Below are 12,053 nucleotides of genomic sequence, written 5' to 3' on the forward strand. Positions count from 1 at the left end.
GCCGTCCTTCAAGATGTGCAACACCAGACTGTCGACCAGCCTCTCCTTCCATCACGCCTCTCTACTCTTAAAAGAACTAAGAAGTTAAAGCTCCCAGAGTTTGGTCAGATGTTGTCCGACACATGCGGTCGGCTGTGCACGACATGTACGATCCACAAAGCTTTAAAAGAGGTTCAGCCGTCAACAAGTTTGCCTGGAATAACAAATGAAAGCTGTTCAGAATGTGTTCTGTGTGTAGATTGAACGTTTGGTGATTTTAGTAACACGGTTCTCACAGTCGTCCTCATCAGACACGAGGAGGAAACAAAACAACATTACGGGCGCCTGATAATTACAATCAGGTCAGGTCATAATGAACAAGATGCAAATAGAAGGAGGCGGTGGATCCTTCTGGAGACTTCAGTTTTATATTTGTCTGCTCGCTTCAGGAGCAGCTCTTCAGCTCTTCAGCTCTTCGGTTCTGCCAGGTTAGATTTTTACACTTCAAAGCATTAATCAATATTTGTGCTTGAATTCAATGATGATGTGAAAGGTGTCACAAAGACCCTGAGAATTATCAGCAGCGCTGCGGCTCGACGAAGCTTTGGTCTCCTCCAGCTTCTTGTTTTGGTCTCATTCTTGACATCTGTGTTTGTTTTTAGGGTTTTCTTCTGAGTCAGGGCTCTTACATAAGGCCTGCCTGCTGCTGTCTTTATAAAGACCTCACACCTCATGTATCATATACGTGCTACAGAAGCCTTTAATGAGTCCGATCTGCAGTCAAGTCCTCAGTTTTTGACTTAAGTCCAGATCTACATCGGCGGTTCGGCTCATTTCTGACTCTAATGAGGTTTTAATTTGTCGCGCATCACATCAGATACAGACGCCGTGATCGTCTGAAGCCGCAAATTCAGTCAGAAATTGCACATTTTTTTTACACAGGCAGTATTTCAGGACTTCATTACCTGTGACTCCTCTGAGACGGCGTCTGTTCCTGGTGGGAAGGACTTGAGTGCAGCTTTCAGACGACTCTTTAAGTTTGACCTCAGCAAACACCAGAATTTCTTCTGGGACCAGATAGATGGATCTGCTGCATGTTAATTAGGGAGTTTGGGACTCTCCTCTCCATCGCAGCCCCTGGTTTGGGATTTTAATCTGATAAGACAGTTGGATTTTAGGTTTAAAAAACGTTGCCTCATGCAGCTTTACATTCTTAAAAAGAGGAAAAAGTCTCCGGTGAATTCATTCAGGAGCTTCTCTGTTACCCAAGATCAGAAAGTTTGAAATTAAAACTTTAGCGGTGAAATTAAAGCGGTTAAGGTCAGCGAGGAGTAATGAGGAACTAATGTTTAAACAGCACAGTTGAATATCAATTATTTCTGCAGCTCACACACACACACAAGAACAAATGACAAACATGGTTGCACGTGCGCACACACACACACACACACACACACACACACACACACACACACACACACACACACACACACAGGCAGACGTATGCAGTATTCATGAAGGTTATCCAGTTGTACTCAGACTCTCACTCGTTCTGTCTCACTTAAACACGTCTTTGCTGCTGGAAATGAAAGCGGATCATCAGCTTAAATCCAAACTGGTGACTGTGAACCTAACAGAGACCACCACAGCCGGCCCTGCACTGCAAGCTTTACCACAGCGCTGGAGACCCCCAGCTCCACCGCCCGCTCTCTCACAGCCTCTGAAAACAAAAACCATCACTTCAGATAACGACTGATTGTGTGCACATCCTCCGTCTGATCAAGTAAAGTCTGAAACACGTGACGCTACTGATGCAGTTTATCAAATGTCCTTTAATATAATCTGTCATCTGTTGCACATCGACCTCGGTAACCTCAGGAGGATCATCCGACACCTCTCACCCCTTGCTGACTCGCTGCTGAGGGTGACCTAACGTCGCTCTAGCTAAGCTAACCGAAGCGCTAGCTGAAGCATTGACCTGCTAAAACAGATAACCAGGATCCACATGAAACTTGCTGAGCTCTGTATGTGCGTAGCCAGCTTGGTTTTAGACTTTTGATGTTGTTGTAATGATAATGAAGGTTATTGAACGTACACACACATCTTGATCACCTCCAGCCTCTGTGTCTACGCACACACAGGAAACACTCCTCTCTGTCTGACACTCGCTGTGAGCTGTAAAGTAAAAACTTGACGTTTCCCTCGACGTGTCTCTCCTCTCCGCCTCCCTCCCTGTGGTGCTCCTTCATGCCTCCGTTAATCCCGCTCCCTCTCTTTTTGTGCTCCTTCTCCAGGTGGATATCTACATACCCACCCACCCCAGACTGAGACCCTCTGATAGGCTGCAGTGCGTTTTCGGCTCTTTCGTCAGCGGCGCCGTGATGGTCTTCGACAGTCAGGGACTGATCACGTGTTCACTGCCTGACCCCGTGGAGATCCCGCCCACGCCCGACCAGCAGGGTAGGTGGACACAGGGAGGGTTTCATGTGTCGTTTTTATCCAGACTCCTTGTTCGCTCAGTTTTGTCTAGCAGGCTGGATTTCCATCCAGACCGCTCAGATCATCAGATATGCACCATGAATCTCCCAGAAAACTTGGAAAAGATTTGATTTAAAACAAACGTTTTCCACTTCCTTTTGTTGAATTAAATTTGTGAGCCTTCATTTGTGTGTTGCACTGCACTCCAGCTGCCCTGTGATCCTCTTTATTCTCCTGTTTAATGTGTTTCATTCAATTTTCCTCCTTATTAATAACCTCTGTTTAGCTTAGTTGTTATTGTCCTCTCATATTGCCTCGTGTTTCTTCCATATCTTGTCTTCATGCATTTTTATGTCTTATGTAAATCACTTTGATTTGCCTTGTATATATTTGCTTCGCCTTAAGCGAGATTGCAACGTCCTGCCGTTAACAAGCCTCTTCTATTTATTCTTAATCAAAACAAGCGCTAAGAACACAGATAATTTAGCTCTGTTTGTTTTGAATGTTTAAAAAATGGGTTTTAAAAAACACCTTTCACTGATAGCAGCCATCAACTGTGTTCTCATGAAGTTTAACTGGTGGTTTTTTGGTTAAAATGCATAAAAGAGCCTTAAAGAAATAGTTTTGCTTTTTACTGTCAGCTTATTTGCTGTCTTTCAAAGAGTGTAACAAGAGGATTGACACCACTCTGATGTCTGTACACTGAATATGAAGCCACGTCTAGGAGGGGGTTAGCTTATCTTAGCTTAGCTTAGCCTAGCTTAGCACACAGACTAGAATGGATCTTGCAGGGAGAAGCTGTAGAGAAGCTAATGTGGGAGAAATATGATCTCTTACACGTGCTGCAGCTGATAGGTGGATTGTATTACCTTTGGACAGGGCCAGGCTAGCTGTTTCCTCCTGTTTCCAGTCTTTATGCTAAGCTATGCTAACTGTAGCTTCAGACTTTATCTGGAAAATATGAGTGTTATTGATCTTCTCATTCGAGTCTGAAAGCAAATATTTCAAGCACAGATGCTGTTTAGATTTCTTAACATTTGTGTGTGTGTGTGTGTGTGTGTGTGTGTGTGTGTGTGTTCAGACTACGTGTCTGTCCCAGTCAAGGTTCTGGTGAACGACAAAATCGAGGTGACGTCCGGAGAATATCATTTCTACAACTGTGCTGCAACTGTCAGGAAGAACCAGAACACACCGTAAGATACACCGCACACACACACACACACACACACACACACACACACACACACACACACACACACACACACACTTGAGTGGCCCTCACCGTCAGTGTTTGTGTTGTTGTGTTTGCAGGTGTATCGCCTGTGTGACCAGTGAATGGGGCTGTCAGTGGAACGCTCAGGATCACAGCTGCAGTGACAGAGATGAGGCTGTAGATGGCGATCACATAGTGAAACCACAACAGGTGTGTGTGTGTGTGTGTGTGTGTGTGTGTGTGTGTGTGTGTTATTTTGTGCCTCTTAGTGTATTTCTTAGTGTATGCCTTTTCAAGGTGAAACGTCAGATTTTTTTAAAAACGGTTTGATATTTGCGCCTCTCGTTAATGTGATTCCTCATTTAAAATCACTCTGAGATGACGGTTTGAAGGGCCTGGCTTCGTGTTGATGTGATCGTTGGACTCAGTATTTCTGCCTCTGTCTGTCTTCCCGTGATAAAGCCTCACAGTTGTCCTCAGTTCGAGTCTCCGGAGCCGCTGTTGATCCCCGTGGGTTTTGAAATCCCCATCGGCTTCCAGGGCCGAAACCTTGACATCTACATGGTGAGCTGAGGCGGGCGGCGCTCGGGCTGACGATTAATGTCCTTATTATCGTCGGCTGCATTTCATTTGGTACGTCATGTCCCTCTGTCTGTGTCTCCAGGGCCGGAGGTTTACCATCGGGACGGAGCTGATGAAGCACACAGAAAAGCAGGTCACACAGGAGCAGGGGTCAAAGTTCAAATTCACAGGCTATGAGGTCAGTGTTAAGGACGCTAATCACCCACAGGAGTTAATCCAGAGCTCTTTGATGCGTGGAGCCAGATGTAAACATGATGTTCAGGTTTCACCTCAAAGGCTCGAATGATCTTTACAGTTAAACAGAACAGTCTTTATTCTTATCAGAAAAAGAAAATAGTATTGATTAAGATGAGTTTAATGTTTGGATATAAGCTCCAGGGATGGTGATGTCAGTCACTTTGGTCTGAACTCAGATGTCTGTACAGATGTTCCTCAGAGGATGAACCCTGCTGACTTTGATGATCCCTTGACTTTTCTGTGAAGTATCTGACTCTGGATGATGATCCCTTAAGTTTTAATTTTGTTTAATTCTTCTGGTTTATGATCACATTCCTGCAAAATCAGCCTCAGCTGCACTGTTCAGGACTAATTGGCAAATGCTAGCATGCTAACACATGGTAAAAGTTATACCTGGTAAATATCAACATGTTAGCATCTGCTCTGTGCGGTTTGACACGTCGTCCATCAAAAATAGACTTTTCTCTGCAGAGGGACGCTTCTGAAATGGAGACAGATAGAATCAGCTATGTTTATATATGACATTATATACAAACAGTGTATGAACATAAAGTTGTCTTAAGAAGGATCGCTCAGTTTTTCAAAGGGAAATTACTGAATTGCACAATTTAGCAGTTAGAGATAAACAGGAAGGCAGATTCTCATCTTTAGTGTTGATAATTGATCTAAAACTTTGACTCAAAAGCAGCATGTGAGTATTTACAGATGAGTCGAAGGGCTGAGCGGTGACGTGACGGCAGAGCTGATAATAAAACCCGTCGACGCTGAGATGGTCGCAGAGCACACGGACGTTATTCAGAAAGATGGAAATACGTTATCTGAAATCAGAAGGAACAAAGTGCTGCTCAGGAAGACGTTAAGATCATGAAGTCAGCAGAGGAGCAGAAACAGAAAGCACTGTGTGTGTGTGTGTGTGTGTGTGTGTGTGTGTGTGTGTGTGTGTGTCTGTCTGTCTGTCTGTCTGTCTGTCTGTCTCTCTCTCTCTCTGTCTGTCTGTCTCTGTCTGTCTCTCTCTGTCTCTCTCTCTCTGTCTGTCTCTCTCTCTCTGTCTGTCTGTCTGTCTCTGTCTGTCTCTCTCTCTGTCTGTCTGTCTGTCTGTCTGTCTGTCTCTGTCTGTCTCTCTGTCTGTCTGTCTGTCTGTCTCTCTCTCTCTCTCTCTGTCTGTCTGTCTGTACGGTGGCACATCAGTTGTTTTTCTGCCTCTGCACCAAAGTACCTAAATTAAACCCATTTAGTGCACTTAAAGAAACACTCTGATTCTTTCATCGTGTCCATTAGCAGCCTCACAGAACGACTGCGTCTCCTCCGAACTCCCCGCTCGCGGCGTGGAGCTCGGCGGCGAACGCCACCAGCCCTCAGAGCGGAACCAGGGAGCGTGTCATCAATGATAATTAGACAATTAGCCAATCATTAGCGGTTAATGTGTGAGTAAATGAACGTGATTGTGAGTCAGAGAAGGCTCCCGAGCTCGAGTTGTGTTTGCTTTGTTGTGCTCGGCGTTGGTTTTGACACGTTGTGTTTATGTTTTAATGATGTTTGTGGTTTATTTGAATCTCAGTGTCATTAATGCTGGAGCTCACGCTGACGTCCATGAGTGTCTCATGGCGCCCCCTAGTGGCACACAAAGCAGCACAGTCATTTTCACTGAGTCACTGAGCTGCAGGTAGCTTGTAGTGTGTGTGTGGGTGTGTGTGTGTGTGTGTGTGTGTGTGTGTGCGCGTGTGTGCGTGTGTGTGTGTGAGACTTTTGGCTCTCTTCTTTCTAACACACCCCTCAGCTTTTCCACTTTTCTGCCTCCATTGATCCTCGCCTCATGCTGAGTCTGACACTGCCAATATGCATTTAAGTGTGTGTGTGTGTGCGTGTGTGTGTGGTGTGTGTGGTGTGTGTGTGGTGTGTGTGTGTGTGTGTGTGTGTGTGTGTGTGTGTGTGTGTGTGTGTGTGTGTGTGTGTGTGTGTCACTGCCCATTCTCCTCTCATTATCCTGAATTTGTCTCTATGTGATTTTCTCTTTCTCTTTCGCTCACACACACAAACAGAACCTGAAGAAAAATCTCCTGTGATTTATGGCTGCAGGAGTGTGTGTGTGTGTGTGTGTGTGTGTGTGTGTGTGGGTGTGGGTGTGTGTGTGTGTGTGTGTGTGTGCATGCTCGTGATTGTGGGTGCTGACCTTCACAGTTAGATAGATGCAAGGTAATTTAGTGTTGAGCTCCAAATAGAGAGAAATGTTTTGTTACTGTGTGTTAATGCAAACCTGACGGAAAGTGTGTGCGTGTGTGTGTGCATGTGTGTGTCTGTGTGTGTGTGCATGTGTGCAGTTTGCCTATGACAAGCAGCAGGAGGTGAATGTATCCTTCCATATCAAAGAAAGAGACACTGAGAGGAAGATTGACAGCACCCTGACAGGTTGGTGTGTTTCTTACACACACACACACACACACACACACACACACACACACACACACACACAAATGAAGAAAGTGTGAAAGTGCAGTTATTACTCTGTTTGAGTTCTCTCTCATTTCCAATTCAATTCCATCTGAATTATGCTAATTAGCTCTAACCTCTCTTCTTCCCCTCCTCCTCCTCCTCCTCCTCCTCCCCCTCCTCCTCCTCCTCCTGACAGTCGTGCTGTATAACTGCTCGGTGGGAAGAGCGGACTGCAGCCTGTGTAAACACGCCGACGCCATGTACCAGTGTGTTTGGTGCGCAGCCACGCGCACGTGTGTTTACCGGGAACTCTGCCCGTCGCCACAGCCGGCGCAGTGCCCCAACCCGGACATCACCGACGTGAGTCACTGGAAACTCGCCGCCGCGTCCTCTCGTCCGTCAAACACGGCGGGACGGGGCGGGTTCTCGACGCTTCTGAGAGCCTGTCGCATGTTCGCCATGTTGTGACGAGTGAAATGTGTTACGCAGGTTTCAAATAGAAGAAGAACCTGCAGTGTTTTCAGTTACAGGCAGTCACTGGTGGAAAGTACATGTACTGAAGTACTGCTCTGAGTACTTAAGTATATCCATTTTTGATAACATGACTTCTTTCCGTGCAAACCTCCTGAAGTCTTCAAAATTGCCAGAATTCCCCTTTAATGTAGTCCTGACTTCAGTAAAAGTATTGAAGTAGCATGAAAATGTGCTTGAAGTACCAAACATAAAAGTACTCATTATGCTGAACGGCCCAATCCAGAATCTTATTACAATAACTGACAGATCAATTAATCACTTTAATGCTGCAGCTGGTAAAAGTGGAGCTGATTATATTTCCTTTGTGTACTGCTGTGTAGCTTCATCTACAATGACTTTTTTATTTGTTAATATTTTCTGTGAATAATCAAAGTAAAGTAACTAAATTCAGTGGAAGTAGAAAAGAATGGAAATACTCAAGTAAAGTACCTCAAAGCTGTGCTGAAGTACTGTACTTTCCACCACTGGTTCTGATTAATATTGAGAATTTAAACATGATTTAACAGTCAGAGATGTCTTTTATCTCTTATTTTGTCTCTTGAAGAAGAAGAACGATGAATGAATGAATGAATGAATGAATGAATCCTCTGTTTGGATAATCGACTCCATCGCTTCTCGTTTATTTATCGATTGAACAGATCAGATTCTGCAGTTTCTACGATCAGTCTCCTCCTCTCAGCGTGACAGAACTCATTTCTCTCTCATATCGTATTCACCGTTTGTCTCCTTTTCCTGCACGATTCAATTTGTTTCCTATTTTCTCCGGAACATCGGCCGTTTGTTTCAGGCCCGTCTCCATTTCCTCTGGGCGGCAGCTGATCAGGTCAACAGTTGTTCGTTATTTCCACATCAACGTTTGAGTTTTTCGTGGAGAGCTTTTAACTGGCGAGCAGAGCGGAGGGTTTAAATATGCGGAACGGCCGAAATGACTCGTCACGAGACGCTGAAATGGCCCAAACTGTGTGAGATGTGAGCAGCCCTCTTGGAAAACACAGCTTTCAGATGATAAACACTGAGCTGCTCACAGATCGTTTGTCTCTGCAGGCTGTTTAATGAATGCTGTTGCATTCGCGGGATGACACCATTCAGACAGCCATGTTTGATGTCATAATGACAGTGAATGTAGCGCCGATGTCAGCTGGGTGTTTGGAGACACAAGTGGTTTTGAGCATTTGAAGTTTTTATCTGCATCAGCTGAAATAAAGACACTGAAATAAATCATGACATTTAAATAGAAAGGGAGAAACGGCGGCGGCGCCTCATAGCGAAGTAAAGGCCACATATTTAACGACTGGTTGGACGTCATCTGGTGACTAAACAGGTTGTTTACTCTGTTTTGTTGTGGCGCCAACTTGCAGATGGAGGGCAGGAAGTGACTTTCTGCATAGAAGCACTGTAACACACAGTCAAAGTAACCATGTTTTGCTTCGTTTACGGCTGCTCAGACCAATGGATGTGGTTGGGTGGCGGTCAGATGTGTTGCACCTGTAACCACACCCTGCAGTGATGTCACTGGGTCCTGGAGTACACTGTGACATCACTGCAGCGACACCTCATATAAATCCAAACTGACCCTTTAAATGCCACGCACACGGTGAAACACACCAACTTCCTTTGAAAAAAGCTCTTTTTAATCTGCTAAATCAAAGAAGCTTCTCGTTCTTTCTGTCTGTCCTCCTGCAGATCATCCCTCGCTTCGGCCCCCTGAACGGCCGGATCTCGGTGACCATCAAAGGCTCCAACATGGGAATAAAGAAGGAAGACATTAAGAAGATCACAGTGGCCGGAGTGGACTGTGCTCACCAGGAGGACAGATACTCCGTCTCCACCAGGTAATTTAAGAGGATGACAGCGGCCACATTAACATGCAGACGGGAGCGCGGCGTGTTGTCTGCTACACGCTGAGGTGAAGCTCTTAACATGAACCTTTGACAGCCGGCGGCCGTTCATTAATAACCACAGATAGCTGAGTATCAGCTCTGCCTGTGTGGCTGAATGGACGCGTCTTCTGAAGCAGGGGAAACGTCAACAGTGCGGCTCGTTATCGGAGCTTTTTGTCCATTTTACGATGTAGTCAGAGGGCTGTTTGAGGCCACGTTTCACAGTGACAAGAGTTTAACAGATGTTTCAAAGCCACAGTCACATGTAAATTATTTTGATAATAAAATTGTCTGGTTTTGGTCGCACAAAGCGAGACATTGAAGGCATCACACTGGGTTTATACCACATGACTGAAATAAGACCATTGATAATGGAAGTTGCAGGTCTCGCTGGAGGTCATTATTCCGCCTCTTTCTGTCCACAGTGTGGTCTGTGAGATCGGCCCGGCGAGGAGAACTCCTCCCTCCGACCTCCCCTTCGAGCCAAACAACAGCGGAGCCGTGGAGGTAGAAGTGGAGGGAGGAAGAAGAGGGACGTCCCAGGTCATTTTCACCTATCGGGTACGTCTGAGCGCAGGTTTATATGATCCTACGTGCTGTTACGTCACACTGTTATGAGCTGTAAGAGGGAGCCGAGAGACGCAGTCTGCAGGTCGAGAGATCACAGATGAAACAGACTGAATTTAAAGCGACGATTCAGGCAGCGCTCTCTGCAGCTGCCAAAGATCATTTATGAAGGAAGAGGCTCCACTCACGCCGAGCGCTCCTGCCGCTCCGGCGGAGTGAGACGTCTCCTGATCGAGTTGGTTTCAGAGTCACTTTGATTCACGTTCAGTCCAGAGTTCACAGACGCTTCTCATGAAAGGATCTGGATCAGCGTTCACACGACTGTATTTCAGCTCTTTAACTGCTGAAACAAAGATTATTGAGAGACGATTAAAGCTCTTACATCACATTTTATCCGCATTTTTACACTTTGTTGACCTACAAATCACCAGTCAGTGCTCACTGGCTAATGATGCATGTCCTCTCCCATATTTAAAGAAGCCTGCGGGTTTTTATCACTCTTTGACTGCTTTCACGAGTGGTCCCCTGTCCTGATTGCACTTGGATGACGCCATGCATGCTCCTGCTGTTCCACTCGTGGATGATTAGCAACGGAAAACTCAACAGGGCACCTTATTACAGCGGCGGCTGAGCGGTGCAGCTAGCATCCTGTCTGCTTCACAAACCCAGAATTCACTTCTCTTTTCATTTCATTTCCTGGTGTGCCAACATTACAGTAGTTTGATACCATTCGTGACCTCTATGCTATCAGAAATACTTTGTTTCCTGTTGTTGTTGCTGCTAAAAGCATCTCGGTTCAGCGGCAGGAAGCTTTTAAAACGCGTTAAATCTGGCATCCTGAAACCTGCACACACCTCATCAAAGTTTCTGAGGCAATACAGAACATTGTGTGACACAGCCACTTCAAACCGCCGAGATCAGATCCCAGGAACATTAAAAGGTTTCTAACAAAGCGAAAGCACACAGCCTTCCTCTCGTGTGGTGCAGGGAAATCTGCTCCCTAAAGAAGCAGCAGTGCGTGAAAATATCCCTCGCATACAAATTCAAAACTGTGTTCAGCTTCCAGCAGTTTCTTCCCACAAATAGGAAAACAAATATGATCAAAATACAGACGTTTCACCTGCTGTTCTGTTTTGCTGCTCCAACGAGGCTCAGTTGTTTAATTTAAATGTTTTCGTATTTGTTTTTTTTCTGTCGAGCTGACAAAAAGCTAGTTAAAGCAAACTGCTGAGACCAAAACGACTGATTTGCTCCAGCAGCAGCGTTTCTCTGTACATCAGCGCTGAACTTAAAACCTCCCTCAGCTCCTCTTGATTTGTTTGTCTGACTGTTGCAACAGAAATATTAAACCTGCAGAGTCGCTAACAGGCAGACCAACTCTCAGAATGAAGGATTTGACTCCGTCTGAAGGACGGAAACATCGTGTTTTCAAACATCTGTCCGTCGTATTTTCAGCTAATTTAAAGACTCACCTCAAAATGCCCAAACTCTCTGATTCTAGCTGCTCAGGTGTGATTGTAGACTGAATATTTTGGGGTTTTGGATTCACGGTCAGGTGATACCATGAGTATGAAACGCTTTTTCTAACATTTCCCGAACATCTAATCCCAAACAGTCAATCTGTTGATCATGTGTCATAATATCTCACATTATATTTTCAAGCCCCTGAAAATCGATTAAAATCTGATGTTTCTCTCTGTTACTTTAAATATCTGTGACTAAATAAACATTAAAGTGAGAAGAATGATAATTTATTTAGAGTTTAACACTCAAAACTGAGTTTATTTGCCTCGTGGGGACTGTCTAAATCGTCCTTACTGTGCACATGTTAGCTGATCTACACTCCAGGAGACACATTAGCATTAATGTCCTTTTAGCCACGTTAGCTCCACTATCTCCACCAGCTAGTTGCTAGCTTTGGTGCTTGTCAGGTGTTTTTTTTAGAGCTTTTCTTAATGTATTTTTGCTGATGCAGACTGATCAGAGCGATAACTGAGCCATAAAACCAGAACAATGAGCTGAAAGACGCTAAAATGCTTCTTAGCGCTGAGGTGAGCCGCAGTCTGTGACGCTCCTGAGTGGGTTCGACAGTGCAGCGAATGAAAGCGTGGTGTGTAATGAACCTTGCTCTTTTTATGTCCTTTAAATTGACT

At 45.1% G+C, this 12,053-nt stretch overlaps 1 protein-coding gene across 1 annotated transcript in view; it reads left to right on the forward strand.

Moving 5' to 3' along the window:
• LOC143315128 (plexin-B2-like) overlaps positions 1-12,053 on the forward strand; it is a 144,294-nt gene that overhangs the window by 111,614 nt on the left and 20,627 nt on the right. The window contains exons 12-20 of the mRNA XM_076722610.1: positions 2,274-2,439; positions 3,539-3,650; positions 3,769-3,880; positions 4,133-4,234; positions 4,335-4,430; positions 6,808-6,895; positions 7,116-7,279; positions 9,137-9,285; positions 9,759-9,894. Of these exons, the coding sequence (XP_076578725.1) occupies positions 2,274-2,439; positions 3,539-3,650; positions 3,769-3,880; positions 4,133-4,234; positions 4,335-4,430; positions 6,808-6,895; positions 7,116-7,279; positions 9,137-9,285; positions 9,759-9,894 (1,125 nt within the window). The remainder of the gene's footprint in view (positions 1-2,273; positions 2,440-3,538; positions 3,651-3,768; positions 3,881-4,132; positions 4,235-4,334; positions 4,431-6,807; positions 6,896-7,115; positions 7,280-9,136; positions 9,286-9,758; positions 9,895-12,053) is intronic.

The sequence above is a fragment of the Chaetodon auriga genome, chromosome 22 (assembly GCF_051107435.1).
Source record: "Chaetodon auriga isolate fChaAug3 chromosome 22, fChaAug3.hap1, whole genome shotgun sequence".
Taxonomy (NCBI): Eukaryota; Metazoa; Chordata; class Actinopteri; order Chaetodontiformes; family Chaetodontidae; genus Chaetodon; species Chaetodon auriga.